Source organism: Lepus europaeus, chromosome 12 (assembly GCF_033115175.1).
Source record: "Lepus europaeus isolate LE1 chromosome 12, mLepTim1.pri, whole genome shotgun sequence".
NCBI classification, from domain to species: domain Eukaryota; kingdom Metazoa; phylum Chordata; class Mammalia; order Lagomorpha; family Leporidae; genus Lepus; species Lepus europaeus.
The window spans coordinates 69,323,511-69,345,236 of NC_084838.1; the positions used below are offsets into that span (position 1 = coordinate 69,323,511).

Sequence of the window (21,726 nt, forward strand, 5' to 3'; positions counted from 1 at the left end):
TCATATTTGATTTTTGCAGAATCCAACTGCATGTATATATATGTGGTATCAACATATGTGTTATACACACAGATAAGCTGGGAATGATACTAAATTTTGGAGAAATTTATTCTGATCACATATAATGAATTCACCTGGAAAGTAAAATTAAATCCTCAACTGAATTATTATTATTGACTTTAGCAAGAATCAAGAACAAGCTATTTCGGGCCAGCACTGCGGCTCAATAGGCTAATCCTCCACCTTGCAGCGCCGGCACACCGGGTTCTAGTCCCGGTCTGGGTGCCGGATTCTGTCCTGGTTGCCCCTCTTCCAGGCCAGCTCTCTGCTGTGGCCCAGGGGTACAGTGGAGGATGGCCCAAGTGCTTGGGCCCTGCACCCGCATGGGAGACCAGGATAAGAACCTGGCTCCCGGCTTCGGATCAGCGTGGTGCGCCGGCCACAGCGCGCCGGCTGCAGCGGCCATTGGAGGGTGAACCAATGGAAAAGGAAGACCTTTCTCTCTGTCTCTCTCTCTCTCACTGTCCACTCTGCCTGTCCAAAAAAAAAAAAAAAGAACTATTTCAATACAAGATCCTTTATCAGAAATTATCAAATGTTTTATCAAAATCACCTCCCAAATACTATCCAATATATTTTATATTGACTTTCTTCCTTTTCTGAAATAATGGTTTACTTTATTCCATATTGTACTTTTCTTATACTTTGAGAAATGAGTTTTTAATTTCAAAAAGACCAACCTGAGTAATGTTTCCAAAAAGCTTCCATTTTTTGGTGAGCAACGAGTAATGTGCAAAACCAAACTTGCCAACGACAGCAATATTCTGTCCAAGATAATCAATAGCTGAAAACTGTTTTAAAAAAAAAAAAGAACTCTTTCTTACAAGTCTAAATACTTCATTAATATTACATCAGAATATTAGTAAATATTTGTTAACTGAATTAAATATAAAATGCTAAATTAAAAACCCATTTATACAGTTATATTTGATAACAACTCACCCGTATTGGCCAATTGCTCTCTAGATAGGTGCTGGAAATCTATAGAAAACAACAACATCAGAATGGTAAGACTTACCAAATTATTTAAACGTAAACCATCTAGTTACCACTATGTGAGATTTATCTTTCTGCATAATGTTTAAGATGTCTCATGGACATTAGCAGTAGAGCACTTGAAATTCACTATTTGTATTTGTATATATGTATACAAATATATGTATCATATATTTGTATATGAGCCAGTATTTCACATCTCATGTCACAATCACTTCAAGTTTCCAGATATCACACATTCTTCCTTTTTTCCCAACAATCTTTCTGTTCTTTTGGCTTAAATATTCAACTCAATAAATACAGATTGGTATATTTAGAGAAGAACCCATGATGGTAGCTATGAATTCTGTAGACACCTAGTTTTGGTCTGCTGATAACAACCACCCTAGGGGCCAGTGCTATGGTGTAGTAGGTTAAGCCTCCACCTGCGGCACCAGCATCCCATATGGGTGCCAGTTTGAGTCCTGGCTGCTCCACTGCTGATCCAGCTCCCTGCTGATGTACCTGGGAAAGCAGTGGAAGATGGCCCAGATGCTTGGGACCCTGCACCCACATGGGGGACCTGGAAGAAACTCCTGTCTCCTGGCTTTGGATTGGCCCAGCTCTAGCCATTGTGGCCATTTGGGGAGTGAACCAACAGATGCAAGACCTTTCTCTCTGTTTCTCCCTCTGTCTGTGACTCAACCTCTCAAATAAATAAATAAATAAATCTTTAAAAAAAAAAAGAACCACACCCAAACAGCCATATTTAATAAAAGTATATCCTCAGCCAAGAGTTTTGGCTTTTAATGGAAATATTTTATACTTTTGGATTAAAAAAAGCAATGTTTTTAAACTTTAACAATATAATCATTCACCAAGTACAAAATGAAATTCTATTGCTCAGGGACAACTACTAGTTAGCCTTTGTTGTCATTAAACAAACATCCATACATGGTAAGAGTATATGTAAGCTATTACTTTTCTATTGGGGTATTCAACTTACTCATCTATAAAAACTTACTCATCTAATAGATATTAAACCTTTATTTCCAACTTAAGTAATAAATATATTTTCTAATCTTGTCTTATATCTTTGTATGTAGTGCTGTGTTTCATGATCATTATATCACCTTAGCAACACTTTTAACTTAAAGAATAAATTAAAACTCTTAGCCTGCTCTTTTTTGCTAAATATCTTGTGAGACTGGTTTCTAATTTTCTAGTTTGAGATATAGCATTATCCTGTATAAATAATACCATAAAAAAAAAAAAAGAATATTCTGTGGAATATCAATGTAGGTCAGGAAGCTTTATTGAGTCTGATTTCTCTACTGGCCTATTGATTGGTTTTTACAACATGTGGTAGGAATGGGGTGAAAATTAGTGAACTGACAGACTCTTCTTTCCTAGGGTAAGAGAAGATTCATTTTATTCAAAATATTTCCATTTTACTAAAAAAAAAAAAAAACCATGTGAGAGAGAGAGACAGAGAGAAAGGTCTTCCTTCCGTTGGTTCACCCCACAAATGGCTGCTACGGCCAGCGCACTGTGCCGATCTGAAGCCAGGAGCCAGGTGCCTCCTCCTGGTCTCCCATGTGGGTGCAGGGCCCAAGCACTTGGGCCATCTTCCACTGCCTTCCCGGGCCACAGCAGAGAGCTGGACCGGAAGAGGAGCAGCCGGGACAGAATCCGGCACCCCAACTGGGACTAGAACCTGGGGAGCCGGTGCCGCAGGCAGAGGATTAGCCTAGCGAGCCATGGCACCGGCCTCGTCACATATTTTTTAAAAAAGAAAGCCAAATTAAAAAGGCAAGTAAAGTGCATTCACATCCATCAAGTAAAAGCAATATGCCAGAAATATCTGTATTAACTTTGACAACAACAGACTGGTAAGACTTGCCAAATTATTTATACATAAAGTTTATGTTTGACATAAAGTTTAAATAATTTGACAAAATGTATTCATAAATCTATTTGTTATACTTCATTTAATATCTAGTAAGTAAACTTAAAATTCAACTAAATTAACAGCTTTAAGTACTTTAGGATTTTCTTAATCCTAGAACTGGTTTGTTGAATCCTACTTTACAGAACTAAAGTTAACAGTGTCGGGGCCCCGCCATAGCTCACTTGGGTAATCTGCCTGCGGTGCTGGCATCCCATATGGGCGCCGGGTTCTAGTCCCGGCTGCTCCTCTTCCAATCCAACTCTCTGCTGTGGCCCGGGAGTGCAGTGGAGGATGGCCCAAGTGCTTGGGCCCTGCACCTGCATGGGAGACCAGGAAGAGGCACCTGGCTCCTGGCTTCGGATCGGTGCAGTTCCGGCTGTTGCGGCCATTTGTGGGGTGAACCAACGGAAGGAAGACCTTTCTCTGTGTGTGTCTCTCTCACTGTCTAACTCTGTCAAATAAATAAAATAAAATTCTAAAAATAAAATAAAATAAACAGTGTCATGACACAAGCTAGAGGAATGCTTAACCTGGATCTTAACAGATATGCTGCACTATTCAGGCCAACTAATAACATTCACTACAATGGGTAAAAATTAGTTCAGAGTAACAATAAACTAGGTAATGACTGGCTGGTAAAATAAAGCTGAAAGCAATTTTGGAGGCTATAAGTCAGGGGTGGGGAATCCTTTTTCTACCAAGGGCCATTTTGATATTTATGACATCATTCACAGGTCATACAAAATTATCAACTTAAAAATCAGCCTGCTATAGATTTACTGAATTTCAAGTCCTGCCTGCAGTTGCCTTGGCAGGGCCAGACCAAATGATCTCACAGTCCTTATATGGTCCCTGAGCCGGATGTTCCCATTCCTGGTAGAAGTAAAAAACTATTTTTTTTTTTTTTAATTAAGAAAGTCACTTGAAGAAGGATGTACCATAGTATCATTGTCCCCACCACCCATTACACTAAAAGAAATCCTCAGTTTCCCAAACTTTGGTGTTTCCACAAACTGCAAATGGTTTATTTTAAAAATTCAAGGTATAAGTGTAAAATGAAATTTCATTTCTCACTCAGTTTTGTTTCTGAAGATGTTATGACACACAGACTAGAACAAAAGCTTCTATTTTCCCCAGGAGTTCACTTTACTCATCTATGTGTCATTTGAACTCTGAGCTGTACCCCTACACTGAGAATAGTACATGGCAGAAGGAAAAGAGGCAGGTGATGAAGACACTCAGGTCATGATTATATATTTAGGACACTAAAGTCAGGCCACATCACTGGCAAATTGAGTGCTAGGGTACAGAATCACTAACCTTAGCTTAGGCTTTCCCAGTCTCTCTTCCAGAACCACATCTACCTTTTTTTATTTATTTCCAAAAAGTCAGTTCTGCTAAAACTCTGTCTTCTGCCTAGATAAGTTTTGTTTATAACTGTGTGAGACGAGAAGTCAACCACTGAGCAGATTTGATTTGTGCTAAATAACATACCTGGAACATCTGGTAAATGTTATATATTGAGAAGAAATCATAAGTCTAACAGCCTTTAAAATCCACTTTATGGGGGCTGGTGTTGTGGCATAGCAGGGAAAGCTACTGCCAACATCCCTTATAGGTGCCAGTTTGTTTCCCAGCTGCTCCACTTTCAATTCAGCTTCCTGCTAATGGCATTGGAGAGGCAGCAGAAAATAGCCAGGTGCTTGGGCCCCTGCACCCATGTGAGAAACATGGATGAAAGCTCCTGGCTTTAGTCTGGCCTAGCTCTGGCTGTTGCAACCATCTTGGAGGTGAACCAGAAGATGGAAGATCTCTCGCTGTCTCATTCTCTCTTTCAAATAAATAAATCTTTTAAAAAAAAGTACTTTATTAACATCTGTAACATTATTGCCTGATATACTGTAGATGCTTATCTCACACATTTTGTGCATTTTGTGAACCTTAATCTTTGCTATTAGCCAGGTTACCTACCAAAAAAAAAAAACCCAACACCATCATAACAATGGGTAATAGGATGCATGCATCTTTCAGATGCTTCTGTCATATACAATACAGCACTAAAATACAACAGTCTAACAAGGACCACAGGCTAAAACTAGAAGGATTCCTTTTTTAAATTTCACATTGTACTCCATCTATAAATAAACTACTTTCAAAATACAAAAAACTTGTAGTTAGGAAAACTAAACAACAACAAAACAACAAACTACTTTTATTGACTGCTACTAACCGACTTCTAACAAGTATGTATTTGTTTTGTTTTAGTTAAAGAAAAAACACAATTAACATAGAACGTTCCATCTGGAAGTTAAGGAATGTGAGGAAGATTTTGACAAACCAAAAATCAAGTACTTGAGATGAGGAACAGAAATAGCAGCAGAATTAGTTGTAGCTCACTAACTAGATGAACTCTAAGCTACAAAAGCAGCATACAGGGGCTGGTGCTGTGTCGCAATGGGTTGATCCTCCACCTGTGGTGCTGGCATCCCATATGGGTACTGGCGCTAGTCCCAGCTGCTCCTCTTCTGATCCAGCTCTCTGTTATGGCCTGGGAAAGCAGAAGATGGCCCAAGTGCTTGGGCCCCTGTACTTTCGTGGGAGACTTGGAGGAAGCTCCTGGCTTGGATTGGCATAGTTCTGGCCATTGCAGCCATCTGCTAATGGCCAGGGACAGCAGTGGAACATGGCCCAAGTGCCTCGGACCCTGGACCCATGTGGAAGACCCAAAAGTTCCTGGATCCTGGCTTCGGATCAGCTTAGCTCTGACTGCTGTGGTCATTTGGGGAGTAAACCAGTAGATAGAAGACCTTTCTGCTTTCCCCCTCACTGTCTGCAACTCTACCTCTCAAATAAATAAATAAAATCTTAAAAAAATGGGGTCGGCGCTGTGGCATAGTGGGTAAAGGTGCTGCCTATAGTGCCAACATCCCATATGGGCATCGGTTTGAGTCCTGGCTGCTCCACTTCCAATCCAGCTCTCTGCTATGGCCTGGGAAAGCAGTAGAAGATAGTGCAAGTCCTTGGGCCCCTGCACCCACGTGGGAGACCAGGAAGAAGCTCCTGACTTTGGATTAGCGTAGCTCCAGCCGTTGCGGCCAATTGGAGAGTGAACCAGCAGATGGAAGACCTCTCTCTCTCTCTACTTCTCTTTATCTGCCTCTCTTTCTCTCTCCGTGTAACTCTGACTTTCAAATAAATAAAATAAATCTTAAAAGAAAAATCTAAAAAAAAAAAAAGCATACAAAGTTTTAAGTCATGCAAACAAATCAACTTTGATGGAAGATGTGGCCCTTATCTTAGGAAAGAGGCTATGCTGAAGGAAGAAGTCAATCAGGCCCCCAAGTTTCATCTAGGAGTCATTATTGATGGTTAAAAACCTTGGAAGGAGAGCCACCATACATCACTCTAAAGAAACACCACTATTGCACTGCATTAAATCATGAGGTCAGAATGCCAGCAGTATAGTGCAACTGCAAGTAAAAACACCACCAAATGGGTGAATTTTAAGTTCAGTTCAAGGTCAGTAAAAATATTAAATGATTCAGTATTTAGTACCTAGGTTTTAAAATATATTAGACTGTTACTATAACATAGATCACAGTGAAGGGTGGGTCTTCAACTATGCTACTATATGACCCTGGGAAAGTCATGTAACTTTCCTGAGCCTGTTTCCTCATGAATAAAACCCAGTTGGACTCTATGATCACTAAGGTCCTTCCAGCTCTAAAAATTCTATGAGTTCATTACAATTTAACTGTTTTGTGGTATTCTTAAACAAAATGAAAAACATTTTAGGTAAACTTGATTTTAAAAATCTCATCTTTTCAAATGTCTTTAGCTATCTAATGAAATAATGACAAAATAATCTTGTAGTTTCTAAAATCCTAAAATAAGTGTTATATGCTTTTTATGTGGAATGCTTACTAAACACCTAAGAATCACTGAATTTTTGAGCTGGAAGGAAATTCAATGTTTGGTATTGCCTGATGGATTTTTGAGTTCCAGACCTACCTTCTTTGATCCTCTGCTCTACTTGGCTCTCTGGTAACACAGACCTGGCTAGGCAGAACTGGCATTGATGCTAGGTCAGTGTAGAATGAATAGCTCAAAATATGGGAAAATGAAAATAGCAGAGAAATGGCTATAGGAGAGAAGGGAGCAGTGGAAAATTTTAGTCAAGGAAGTAGCTAATGCAGTTTTATTTAAAAAATTTTAAAATTATAAAATGGTATGCACACTGTTTGACTCTATGAATTTATTAACATAAGTTAAATTTTCTTTTAGTGTATATACATCACTGTAGGAGATTTTCCTCCTTCAATCTTTCACATAATGATCATTTTTATGTCTTTCATTATCTCCACTAAAAAAAAGTGAAAACAGCATGAGAACTGAAGTAAACTAGTAAAGTGCAAGTATAGAGAGCAGAAGTAAGGCAAAGGAATGTGGAAATAGAAACTGACTAAAATAAACTAATCTAAGAGTAGGTTCTGATATACTTAAAACATTTTGCTATCAAATGGAGAAAGAAAACAGTACTCTGAAACTATGTACAAAGTTTTTATTAAGAAACTTCAATTTATTGATTTCCTGAAATTTTAACTACTATCAAAATATAGGAATTACTAAAAGAAATTGCTAATTTAGAAGTGACAACAGAATAAATAACTTGTAATAGGATTAAATATTAGAGGTAGCATTTACATTTAGTACAGAGGTTAAAATGCCACTTGGGATGCCTATACCCCATATTGCAATCCCTGGATTAAGTGCTAGTCTGCTTCTAATTCCAGCATCCTGCAAATGTGCATCCTGGGAGGCAACAGAAGACTCAAGTACTTGAGTCCCTGCCACTCATATGGGAGATCTGGACTGAGTTCTGAGCTCCTGGCTTCAGACTGGCCCAACACTGGCAGTTGCAGGGAATTGGTGAGTGAACCAGCAGATGGAGGACAGCTCATTCGCTGTCTTTTAAATCAATCAAAAAATTAAAAGAGTGAATAATAAAAGTATTTAATGAAGTTCTAGACTGATCACAAGTTTATGATTGGGTCCATTGTCAGGTGACACAGCTCAACATGACTTCAGCTGGACTACTGGGTCGACTACACAAGGTACTAATTGATATTGTCACTTTCCATAAACTTAATGAACCTTTCCCTATGCAAATGCATAAACAGATTTATACAAAAACAAGACAAAGTAAACTAAGCAGTTAATCTTAATGAAAAGGAAAACCTGAACTTCTAGCTTTTGATACTACTAATGAACTTAAAGCAGGTGGGAACATACTCTATAGCAAATGGAAAGAAGCAAGAAAAAAGGACAAGAACACAGAAAAGCAGAAGAGAAATATGACAGTCACAGATTTAAAAAGGTTCTGTTTTCTGAAGTAACGGCTAAAATACTTAAAACTCTGCTCCAAGTTACATCCTACCAAGGACTACGTCACTAGTAATCAGTAACTGAAGACTTACCTGTACAACATGCCAATGCCGATGTCCAAGTAAAGTGCTTAAACTCTGAGACTCTAATCCTCCATCTGCGAATGGGCTTCTGTCCTGACCAAGCTTGTGCTGAGAGTGTGCTGAAGAACTCCTGGGATTCTGGGTTTGTGAGGCCTCTCCACAGTTCAAATACAAGCGATCCTCCCCCTGAAGCAATACTTGCTCTTGGTTACTCTAGATAAAGGAAAGAGGAAGAAAAGTGGCTAAGACGAAAGCAAATAAAAGTAACTCGATATTAGGTAGAGGCAAGTAATACAGTGATTTAGTTTTAGCATAGGAAATATATTTTGCAACATTGTTGCCTTTACATAGAAGAGACTGCATAATGATCTCATGCACTATTATATATTTTTTAATTTTTATTTATTTATTTTTATTATTTGACAGGCAGAGTGGACAGTGAGAGAGAGAGACAGAGAGAAAGGTCTTCCTTTGCCGTTGGTTCACCCTCCAATGGCCGCCGCGGTTGGCGCGCTGCGGCCGGCGCACCGCGCTGATCCGATGGCAGGAGCCAGGTGCTTCTCCTGGTCTCCCATGTGGGTGCAGGGCCCAAGCACTTGGGCCATCCTCCACTGCACTCCCTGGCCACAGCAGAGAGCTGGCCTGGAAGAGGGGCAACCGGGACAGAATCCGATGCCCCGACCGGGACTAGAACCCGGTGTGCCGGCGCCGCAAGGCGGAGGATTAGCCTAGTGAGCCGCGGCGCCGGCCTCATGCACTATTATATTTAGAAAGAACAGGTACTATTTTAATTATGACTATCCAGTGTAAATAAAATCTTTGTCGAAGTTTATTTTTTTAGAAGATTTTATTTATTTATTTGAAAGGCAGAGTTATAAACAGAGAAAGAAAGACAGAGAAAGGTCTTGCATCTGCTGGTTCATTCCCCACATAGCCACAATCAATGGGTGGAGCTGGGCGGATCCGAAGCCAGGAGCTTCTTCTGGGTCTCCCATTCGAGTACCGGGGCCCAAGCACTTCAGCCATCTGCCACTGCTTTCCCAGGCCATAAGCAGAGAGCTGGATCGGAAGAGGAGGAACCAGGACTCGAACTGGTGCCCACGTGGGATGCTGGCACCGCAGGTTGAGGCTTAGCTTTCTATGCCACAGCAATCATCCTCAAAGTCTATTTTATAATACAGTGGTAAACGTGCCCAGGTTTACAACTGCTACATTATAATTAAAAAATGGCAATGTTGTGAGAGATTTCTCCGTCTGAAAAACCAAATATGGCTACTCATTCTCAGTAAGAAAACACGTCTGTTCAAAGAATGTACTTGTGTGTATGTTCATCCATGCACCAACATGGTAGAAAGAGGGGGTGGATAAGGACATGGATAACTGGTTGTTGGAAGGTCTTCTAAACTACAATGGACGAATTAAAGAAGCCTAACCCTGTAGTTTTGCTCCAGAAAAATTCAATAATCACCTGGTGAACACTTGATTAATGCAAAGGACTATGCCAGCTACTGAGGATATTCAGAAAAATAAGACAGTTGATGTATTTATTAATTATGCCCTGATTTTCAGATAGAAAACCACTGTTCTCAAAGATGGGCAGACTTGTGATTCAACTATTTCAATCAGACAGGCTAGCACCCTACCTGCTTACCTTTCCATTTCAGTATATACTGTCATAATATAAAACTCAAGGGTGATTTAAAACCAGTATTTGGGATGGGGGAACAAGGAAAGAAATACTTCATTCCTGTTTTTCTGGGGGTTTCTTAGTTTTCAATTGCAAAAATGGGATCTGAGATTTGGGCTACTTTTACAGCATGTTATAAATTTTAATTAGAAAATTGTACTACATATGCATTTAAAAAAACCACTGATGCTAATATATGTTAAGATAGGAAATCCTAACCAGTAACACATATATAGTGCATATATATATTTACAATACAGTATAATATTAATGTGCCTTACTCAGGTTGAGATATCTAAGTTTATCTAATTTGGAGTAGAATTTCTTTTTTTTTTTTTTTTAAGATTTATTTATTTATTTATTTGATAGGTAGAGTTACAGTGAGGGGGAGAGACAGAGAGAAAGATCTTCCGTCTGCTGGTTCACTCCCCATTTGGCTGCAACGGCTGGAGCTGTGCCAATCCGAAGTCAGGAGGAGCCTCCTCCTGGTTTCCCATGAGAGTGCAGGGGCCCAAGGATTTGGGCCATCTTCTACTGCTTTCCCAGGCCATAGCAGAGAGCTGGATTGCAAGAAGAGCAGCCAGGACTAGAACTGGCGCCCAAATGGGATGCTGGCACTGCGTCACAGCGCTGGCCCCTAGAGTGGTACTTCTTAAAGCAGATTCCTAGACATATTTTTTTCAAGGTATTCCTTAAAAATTCATAAATAAGCATTGGAAACATTGTTTTTTACATTAAAAAAAAATCCTGAAGTTGGAAAGATTTATTATTTTACTTCTTTGAAAGGCAGAATGAGCGAGAGAGAGAGAGAGAGAGAAAGAGAGAGAGATCGTCCATCTGCTAGTTCACTCCCACAATGACCAGGGAAGGTGAAGCCAGGAGCCAGAGACTCATCTGGGTTTCCCATGCAGGTACAGGGATCCAAGCACTTGTGCCATTCTCTACTGCTTTCCCAGGCACATAAGCAGGGAGCTGGATTTGAAGTGGAACAATTTGGACTTGAACCACTGCCCATATGGAATGCTGGCATTGCAGGCAGTGTTTAACCTGCTGTGCCACAACACCAGCCCCAACTCCAGGATTTCCATGATATACATTGCTACCTTTAATAGTCTGGAATCCTAAAGAAATCTCCATTGCTTTGTTTTAACGTCTTTATTTTCACTTATGTGAAAACATTTTTTTATCCTATGGAATCGCTACTAATAACTCTCATATACTGTGCCAAGATAAAAGACTTCCAATCCAACACCCTTGCTGATGTGCCTAGGAAGGCAGCAGAGGATGGCCCACATGCTTGTGCTCTTGCCACCCATGTAGGAGACCTGGAGGAAGCTCCTGGCTCCTGACTTTGGCCTGGCACAGCCCTGGCTATTTTGGCCATATAGGGAGTAAACCAGTGGATCAAAGATCTCTCTCTCCTTCTTTCTCCCTAACTCTTTCAAATAATTAAGTATTTTAAAAAATACAGATGCACATAAAAACTCTGTTCAGAAATAAAATTTTGGTATAAATTTTACATAAACTAACAAATGAGGCCAGTGCTACATTGTGGAAGATTAAGCTGCCACTTGTGATGCCAGTATCCCATATGGGAGTGCCACTTACAGTCATGGATGTTCTACTTCTGGTCCAGCTTCCTGGTAATATGCCTAGAAAGGCAGTGGAAAATGGTCCAAAATGGACCCAAACACTTGGACCACTGGCCATCCATGTGGGAGACCAGGATGGAATTCCTGGCTCCTGGCTATGGCCTGGCCCAGACCTGCTGGTACAACCAATTAGGGAGCTAGCCAGCAGATGCAGGATTAATATTTTTCTCTTTCTCTCTCCTTCTCTGCATTTCAAACAAATAAATCTTGTTAAAAAAAATAACAGAGAAAGGCATTTGGCATAGAGAGTAAGATGCCACCTAGGATACTCTTATCCCATATCAGATACCTGGGTTCAAGTTTTGGCCCTGTCTCTGATTCTAGCTTCCTGCTGCCGCGTACCCTGGGATTTAGCAAGTGATGGTTTCAAGTACTTGGGTCCCTGCTAGCCATATGTGAGAACCAAATTGACTTCCTAGCTTCTAGCTTCCACCTGGCTAGGCCCAAGCTGTTGTGGGCATTTGGGTAGTGAACCAGTAGATGGAAGATCTTTCCTCCAAATAAGTAAAAATAAAATTATTGGGGCCAGTGCTGTGTTGCAGTAGGCTAAGCCTCCACTTGCAGTGCCAGCATCCCATGTGGGTGCTGGTTCATGTCTTGGGTACTTCTCTTCCAATTCAGCTCTCTGCTTCTAGCCCGGGAAAGCACTGGAGGATGACCCAAGTGCTTGGGCATGTGAACCAGCATACGGGAGCTGGAGGAGGCTCCAGCCATTGTGGCCATTTGGGGGGTGAACCAGCAGACTGAAGACCTTTCTCTCTTCCTCTCCCTCTCTCTGTGACTCAACCTCTCTATTAAATAAATAAAAAATCTTTAAAAAAAACCTCTTTTTAACCCACAAATATCAGAAAAAAATACAAAAGAAGATAACATGTCAATTGTGGGAGTATACTCCACACACTTGTGTCATAAAGAAGGGCCTGAAATTCCAATATGAAAGATACTAAAGTGAAATCAGTTTTAAATACACTTACCATACAAGGGTTTACAGTGAGTACACTCTTAATGAACTGAAACAGCAGAATGCTGGGCTGCTTAATTATACTCCTGAAGTCAGATTCAATTTCATTGTGTTGAGAACCAAATCCGCTGATTACCCACAGGTGATAACCTTCTGCACCCCAGCTCTTGAAAGGAGGAAGAGGAAGAAGACAGTCAAAGCAATTACAAGGCTTCTGTTATCCTTTCTTAGCTTTGAATATCCAATTTCTGAAATAACCAGTAACACCATTATCAGTGATTTCTACAGGTTGGAGAAACCATGACAATACAGAGAATCACATCTTCCATGATATGGGCTATCTCTAGAGGAAACCACTGTCACTGCTCTCTACCTCAAATAGTGAAAACACTATATGCTATTCTTACCTATTTCAGGATTTCTATCCTGTGAAACCTCTACTGTACTTTGTAAATTTTTCATTAATTTAACTTAGCTGCCCCTCAAATACCAAAAAACAAAAACAAAAAACCCTTTTTAGAAAACAATCCAGGTTACCTAGAGAAAGCTTGGGAAGCTTTTTTTTTTTTTTTTTCGGCAGGCAGAGTGGACAGTGAGAGAGAGAGGGCTTCCTTTTCTGTTGGTTCACCCCGAAAGTGGCTGCTACAGCTGGTGCATTGTGGCCGGCACACCATGCTGATCTGAAGCCAGGAGCCAGGTGCTTCTCCTGGTCTCCCATGCGGGTGCAAGGCCCAAGGACCTGGGCCATCCTCCACTGCACTCTCGTGCCACAGCAGAGAGCCGGACTGGGAGAGGAGCAACCGGGACAGAATCCAGCGCCCCGACTGGGACTAGAACCCGGGGTGCCAGCGCCACAGGCGGAGAATTAGCCTAGTGAGCCACGGCGCAGGCCAACTTGGGAAGCTTTGAGACTAGTTTTCATTCCAGCTTGGCTTTTTGTTTTATTAGCTTAGCCAAGCTCTCTGGTTTCTCAGAATTTAAGTTTCTCCTTCTGTAAAATGAGAAGGTTCAAATAAATGTCTCCAGGCCCATTCAGTTTTCATATTCTGTAACTAGATTTCATGATAGTATTGTTTAAGATTAGTGATTTCCTGGGGCTGGCACTGTGGGTTAAATCCCTGGCCTGAAGCGCTGGCATCCCGTACGGGAGCCGGTTGTAGTCCTGGCTGCTCCTCTTCCAATCCAGCTCTCTGTTATGGCCTGGGAAAGCAGTGCAAGATGGCCCAAGTCCTTGGGCCCCTGCACCCACATAGGAGACTCAGAAGAAGCTCCTGGTTCCAGACTGGCGCAGCTCCGGCCATTGCAGCCATCTGAGAGTGAACCAGTGGATAGAAGACCTCTCTCTCTGTCTCTACTTCTCTCTATAACTGTATTCCAAGTAAATAAAATCTTTAAAAAAAAAGAAAAGAAAACTTGCTTTAAAATGAGGTGGGCAGGGGCTGGCACTGTGGTATAACAGGTAAAGCCACCACTGCCTGCAGTGCCAGCATCCCATATGAGTGCCAGTTTGAGTCCTAGCTACTCCACCTCTGATCCAGCTCTCTGCTATGATCTGGGAAAGCAGTAACAGATGTCCCAAGGACTTGCACTCGCATGGGAGACTGTGAAGAAGCTCCTGGCTTTGGATTGGCACAGCTCCGGCTGTTGTGGCCATTTGGGGAGTGAATCAGTGTATGAAAGACCCTCTTTCTCTCTGCCTTTCTAATAATAAGTACATATTTAAAAAAAAAAAAAAAGAGGTGGGCAGACATGAAAAGGAGTTCTTGGTGGTGAAAGGTTGGGAACCACTATTAAAGGCAACCATGGTGTTTAAATTTAAATTGCTTACTCTGAAGCAAAAGAGAAAAGGTTGTGATAAATCCCATAACCACTAATTTCACAAGAATCCTTGAAGACTGAGGAGCTACAACAACAAAATGTTTTGTGTAAAGAAAGAAATTATAACTATTTTCTACAGAAACTCTTGTAAGTAGTAATATGAAAAAATAATACAATAGTTGACTTTATTTCTCTTGCTTTGTTATCTATACAGTTTTGAAAAATATGCCCAATGCACAAGTACACATACTCCAGGAGAAAATGCACAATGAGCATTTCACTTTATGCCAAAAGAAGGGCCACAAGAATTATGTCAATGAGTTACACAAAAGAGGGAGGTAGGCTTTGAAAAAAGAAAGGAGTCATCTCACAGTCATTATCTTCACAATGATGACAGGGGCTGCCTGGACAAATCAGGCAGCCTCTCAATTAAAAAGGAACAATCAGCTGAGACTAAAACAGCTTCATGATTTTCATCACACCAACATGAGAGGAAAAAATGAAGAAAGCATTTTATACTATGCCAATTTTTTTTTTTTACAGAAAATGCTTACCATAGAGTTTATCTTAAGAGGATCTTTTTTGGTGCCATCAGACCTATAACTAAAATAGAATAGAATTCTTACTGGAACCTTCCAATTAAAAATAATGTATGTCATATGTAGCTTTAGTTTTTAGAAAATCAAATTGATTTTGCTCCCTTAAAAAATTGTCATTAAGAAATAAATGCATGCTTTTAAAAAAGCTAAACAATAAGAATGATAAAAACTTGAGAAATTTCTATTGTTAGAAATAAATAATGCATAAAATACACAGTTGCAGGCTAATACACTTAGCTGTTTCTCTCAGCCAGCTTTCAAAGTCCAACTGACGTCTTGACAGAGTCAGCAGTTTGAGAAAGTATGCTTCATTTTATCAGAATTGCAGTTCAGGATATATGAAAGAGGCAGAAACATCAAGCCCTTGTGTTAACCTGAATTAATCAGTAAGACAATGTAACTTTCTACTTCCTACTAGTTATGTATGTACACATCTCATAACTTATTAAATGATAAGCTACTTGGAGGCAGAACCATGTCTGATTCTGCCTTGAATCTAACATTGCCACATGCATTACAAGGATTTAATTAAGTTTTTATAGAATGAACAGTTTTAAGAGAATGAATATTTGGAAAATCAATATATTTAAACCAAATTAATTCTGAACCCTACTAATTGTTCGTCAGTTAAGAATAAAATATGAGGGTAAAAGCTCAATGACACAAGATTTCTGTATATATGAATTGTCTAGAAGATAATATTTTATCTAAAATTTGTCTTTTTTGACTCACGCAAAATCTCCTCCAAGTGTACAAATCAGCTGGGCTCCAAACACGCTCCATAAAGAAAGGCCTCCATATTCCCAGGTAACTATTACAACACTATTGTCAGGAGACCATCTGACCAATTTAACAGCTCCTGTTTTATTCCAAATGTCTGTCAAAAAGAGTGAGAAATTAAACGAGTGTTTCTAAAATACTTGGTATCTTTTACTGTATATACATTCAAATCAAAATGATAAGAAAAACATGGATGCTTCACAAAATGAATCCTGACCATAAGGCTTATAAAACAGGGCCATTAGTCTGGGCCTGATCTAAGCAGTCACTCAGAACACGAGAAATTCTTAAGAAACTAAAGCCATTTCTAGCCGCTGTTAGCTTGAATACTACAACCCTGTAATCTTAAAAGTCTTTGGTTTTGCGCAAAAACTTTAAAATGGGGATAAGGTTACAACAACTCCTTAGAAGTAAATGCATACAAGCCTTTAAAGAAGCTAAACAATAAGAATGATAAAAACTTAAAGAGCAAATTTCTATTTTTGGCAATTCAGTAAATGGTATCTTGAATAACTCTCCACATTTAAACAACAAAGATATTGAGTAAAATACTTAAACACCTCAAAATAATTAAAAATACTGGGACGAAGTGCTTTTGCCCTGAATTTTCCCACGAAGCTCTTGGAACCTCGATTACTACCTCTGATGATTCATAGGCATGAGGGCTAAGAGATAAAGCCTCAGAGCTTGCACAAGGCAGGGAATCAAACAATAGATATCATTGTAAACGGCTACATTCATGGGATAAGTGAAAATAAGAAAGAATTCTGCCATGTAGAAGGCAAAGAAATAGCGAGGAACATTTTCATATTTCACCCATGGTATTAAAATGGAAAAATAGCTCCTCTGATAATCTGCAGCCACAAGTCAGTCCTCACCCTACTATGTAATTTGTGCTTAGTGTGGTTTGAAAAAGAATCACAGACAGTGCAGACAATGCAAAGGGTTTCAGACTGAGGTGGTACTCTCAGAGGACCAGCACAAACACACACCGTTCCTCTCTGGAAGAAACCAAAACACAATTCGGGTCTCAAGGCATTCACACAACTAAGTTTCAAGGAAAATATTCCATTCTCAGTCAATAATCCTAAAATATATCAACCACTGAGTAAGAACTGCAAAAAAAAAAAGTCATAGCAGAAATCAATTCAGAAAGGCTTCAGATATTGAGATTAACAGACACCGAATATAAAATAACCATACTTTTAATAGCTAAAGAAATAAGACTGAAATTAGTAGCAGGATATATAGATTTTTTAAAAAGCTACAAAAATTATTTAAAAATAAAAAATACAGTAACTGAAATTAAAAACTTAATTGCCAGATTTGGCAATATAAAACATAACTGAAGAAAGAATTCACGAAAAAGATATTAGAGGAGAGGCAACAAAGATAATAACTGAGAATTCTCTGCAACAGTTGAAAGCAATGAATTCTTAAATCCAGCAAGTTTCAGTCTCAAGCAAGAGTTAAAAAAAAGAAGAGAAAATTCTTTGCCTTACACATCACAATCAAACTGCAAAACACCCAAGGTCAAACAGATGATCTTAAAAGGAGCTAGAAAGAAAAGAACAATTTTGAGGCCTGGCGCTGTGGCATAGCAAGTAAAGCTGCTGCCTGCAGTGCCGGCATCCCATATAGGCACCAGTTCGAGTCCTGGCTGCTCCACTTCCAATCCAGCTCTCTGCAATGGCCTGGAAAAGCAGTAAAAGTTGGCCCAAGTCCGTGGGAGACGTGGAAGAAGCTCCTAGCTCCTGGCTTTGGATTGGCGCAGCTCCGGAAATTGTGGCCAATTGGGGGGAATGAACCAGCAGATGGAAGATCTCTCTCTGCCTTTCCTTCTTTCTTGTGTAACTCTGACTTTCAAATAAATAAATAAATCTTAAAAAAAGAAAGAGCAATCTCTGACAACTTCATTTTACTGGCAGTAATGGAAACCCAAAGAAACTGAAACTCAGTGTCTAGAGAGAAAATAACTGTCAATCCATAATCTTTACCAAGTTAAACTACACTTAAATCACAGGGCCAACAGAAGTAAGTTTCAGACACTACATATACACACCACCATAGTTTACCATCACAGAAAGTTCATTGAAATAAAATTTCAAAGGACATATTTCAGGCAGAAAATGGTCTCAAGTGGAAGTTAGATGTTGTTAAAAGGGATGGTGAGGGGAGGCACTATGGCATACCAGATTAAGCCACCACTTGGGACATCTGCATATCATAAGGAAATGCCTGTTTGAGTTCTGGCACCCCCATTTCTGATTCAGCTTGCTGCTAAGGTGTCCTTGGAAATAGAAGATGATGGCCCTCATGACTGGGGCTACCACACATATGGGAGATTTGGACTCTTGGCTTTGGCCTGGCCCAGGCCTGGGTATCTGAGCATTTGGGGAGTGAAGCAGTAGATGGAATATCATTCTGTTTTCTGCATTTTAAATAAATGAAAACGAATTTATAAAGAATTTAAAAGAAATAATAGTGGGCAAAATACTGGAATATATTTGGGTAACGCTAAGTCAACATGAACAGTTAAATATTCAAATGTTTATTTCAAATATCTAAGCTTCCTCCTCAAAACTAGTAAAATTATTATTGGTAGATTATATTCATATGGGCAACCTCAGTATCTTTTTTTTCCTGACCCCAATCATCAGAGGGATTTGTAGCCTTATGGCAAATGTTCTTAATATGGGGACACATCTACATCTTGGTGAAGAATAGATACAGTTGGAAAAAAGTTAGTTTCTCAATTATTAATGCAGATATATATAAGTTTTAGAACATTATCAAATTCATAAGACATGTAGTACTAAGACTGTACATAGAAAGGTCATGGACCTTAGCTTACTTACAGAACAGACTATTCATGACATCTCTACTATGTGTCCCACTAACCTCAACTATCCTGTTGTAAAAAGAAGGGAGTCGGGGCTGGCACTGTGGCACAGGTTAACCCCCTGCCTGCAGTGCTAGCATCCCATATGGGCACTGGTTTGATGGCCTGGGTACTTGGGCCCCTGCACCCACATGGGAGATGCCGAAGAAGCTCCTGGCTCCTAGCTTTGGCCTGGCGCAGCCCTGGCTGTTGTAGCCATTTGGGGAGTGAATCAGTGGATGGAAGATCTCTTATCTCTGTCATTCCTCTTCTCTTTGTAACTGTCTTTGAAATAAATAAAGTCTAAAAAAAAAAAAAAAAAGACATTATATCCAGAGTACAATGGAGCACAGGATTGAATGGCATTCCAACTAGTTCACAAAAAAGAGATTTCATTTGGGCTGAGTCTTGAAAGATGAACATATATCCTCCATGTAGAAATACAGGACACTTCAAATAGAGTGAACAGTGTGAAAGTCAAAGCTACTGAATAGTATCAAAGTAGGGGCTAGTGTTGTGGTGCAGTGGGTTAAGCCACAGCCTATAATACTGGCATCCTGATCTGGAATCCAAGATGGCAGATTAGGGAGTGACATAATGTGCAAGAGTAGGGATTCACAGTGAAAGAAAGGGGTGTAGAAGTACACTTTCAGGAGAGAATTGGAGGGAAAACTGTGTTGGAACTCTTATAATAGGAAAAGCAACACCATGAACCTTTGTGGAGGGTGCGGACATGCAGCAGGAACGTGGGCACAGCGCACGACAACAGCCACAGAGAGCCGGATTGGGCAGCAGCTTGGAGACAGAGGTGAGACCAGACTGCAGCAACCCATGGTGAAATAGCTAAAGGAAGAGCATAGTGTGAGTCCGGACTGCAGCCCTGGGGGCTAGCAGTTACTAGCAGTTGCCTGCGGACCCAGTGGAAGTAAAGAGGGCACATTCTTCTCACTCCAGCTTCTCCAGAACAGCGCTTGCTGCCTGGCTGAGAAAGGGTGGGCACCATTTTGGGTTCGAGGGGCAGCTGTGCAAGTCTTTGTGTGTGCCCGCAGCAACTTGCTGCGACAAGATGTTACTTTCTCAGCAGTACTGGCAAGAGTGATGGGACAGTATTAGTCCAGGGGCTCTTAGCGGCTGTAGTGGAAGGAACAATCCCCAGTCCCCACCGATTTTGAGCCCAGTTGGGAGGCGACTGGGTAACCCCGTAGGATGATGAGGGGCCGCAGCCTCCCAGGATCAAAACGCTTGCACGGAGTGGTCTCAGGGAACATCTACCTCTCTGCTGACGGGGCAGGCTGGCAGGGCAGACAGAAAGCTCTACACCCAGCAACTGTGGGAGCCCTGTGTGCCAAGACTCTAGGGACTCAGTGGTGACATGGGACGGTGCAGGGAGTGGCTGGGTCTCTAGGCAATCACTGGGAGCAGTTCCACATGCTCACTGTGCTCACAGTTAGGACTGCGCAGATTATCTGTGCAATTCATACAGTAGCACAAAACTTACTGGGGGTTAACACCTGAGCATTGAGATCTACCAAGTCCAACTTGAGTGTTACCATGGATACTCGCTCCCACCTGGAGCACTGAACAGTTTCTTAGCCACATCCACGACACACCTCTTGATATTCACTGATGAAAGTGTAGACATCCCACAAGTAACCACCCAGGCATAGCTCAAAAGACAAAAGCCATCAGAGGAAAAAAAACCCAAATTCAACCCCACAAATGCCTAAAAATAAACACAGAATCAAGAAACAAGATAAGGAAGACACCATGACCATTCCAAAGGAACACAAGAACATTTCAATATTAGAATGTGAAGAAGAGATTTTGGAAATGCTGGAAACAGAATTCAAAAAATTAATCATAGGATTACTACTCAAAAGCTGTCAGAAGCAAATCCAGGAACTAAAGAAAACCATATATTATACGAAATTTTTTCTCATGCAATTGAAATTATAAAGAGAAATCAATATGAAATGTTAGACCTGAAGAATTCAATAGATCAAAAAAAAATGTGGTAGAAGGCATTAACAGGCAGACTTGGTGAGGCGGAATAAAGAATATACAAAAGAATATACAAATCTTTGGAAATCTTGTCAAACAACAACAATAACTTTTTTTTTTTTTTAAAGAAGAAAATAGAAAACTTAAAAACAGTGATGGAGATAAATGTGATACTATCAAATGACCCACATGACTCTTAGGAGTTCCTGAAAGTGTGGAAACAGAGAATGGACTAGAAGGCCTATTGAGTAGAAAACTTTTGGGCTGCTGCCAGGGCTCACTTGGTTAGTCCTCTTCATGTGGTGCCGGCATCCCATATGGGTGCCAGTTCTAGTCCCGGTTGCTCCTCTTCCAGTCCAGCTCTCTGCTGTGGCCCAGGAAGGCAGTGGAGGATGGCCCAAGTGCTTGGGCCCCTGCACCTGCATGGGAGACCAGGAGAAAGCACCTGGCTCCTGACTTCGGATGGGCGTAGCTCCGGCCGTGGCGGCCATTTGTGGGGTGAACCAATGGAAGGAAGATCTTTCTGTCTCTCTCTCTCACTGTCTAACTTTGTCAAATAAAAAAAGAAGAAGAAGCTAAAAAAAAAAAAAAAAAAAATAGAAAACTTCCCCAATTTGGAGAAAGAAAGGGACATTCAAGGATAGGAAGCACATAGAACTCCTAAAAGACATGACAAGAAAAGATCTTTACAACAATACATTGTAGTCAAATATTCAACAGTAATACATAAAGATTCTAAAATGTACACGAGATAAACATCAGATTATGTTCAGAGGATCTCCATTTAGACTCACAGCAGACTTTTCATCAGAAACCCTACAGGTTAGAAGGAAATGGTGAGATACAGTTGAAGTTATGACAGAAAAAAACAACCTGTCAACCCAAAATACTGT

General features: G+C 40.4%; 1 protein-coding gene across 5 annotated transcripts in view; it reads right to left on the reverse strand.

Moving 5' to 3' along the window:
- RIC1 (RIC1 homolog, RAB6A GEF complex partner 1) overlaps positions 1-21,726 on the reverse strand; it is a 165,039-nt gene that overhangs the window by 23,092 nt on the left and 120,221 nt on the right. For all 5 annotated transcript variants that reach the window (XM_062208300.1, XM_062208303.1, XM_062208301.1 and 2 more), the window contains exons 9-14: positions 15,904-16,048; positions 15,127-15,175; positions 12,768-12,920; positions 8,464-8,667; positions 1,003-1,041; positions 741-851 (exon numbers count right to left, since the gene is read on the reverse strand). In XM_062208300.1, the coding sequence (XP_062064284.1) occupies positions 741-851; positions 1,003-1,041; positions 8,464-8,667; positions 12,768-12,920; positions 15,127-15,175; positions 15,904-16,048 (701 nt within the window). The remainder of the gene's footprint in view (positions 1-740; positions 852-1,002; positions 1,042-8,463; positions 8,668-12,767; positions 12,921-15,126; positions 15,176-15,903; positions 16,049-21,726) is intronic.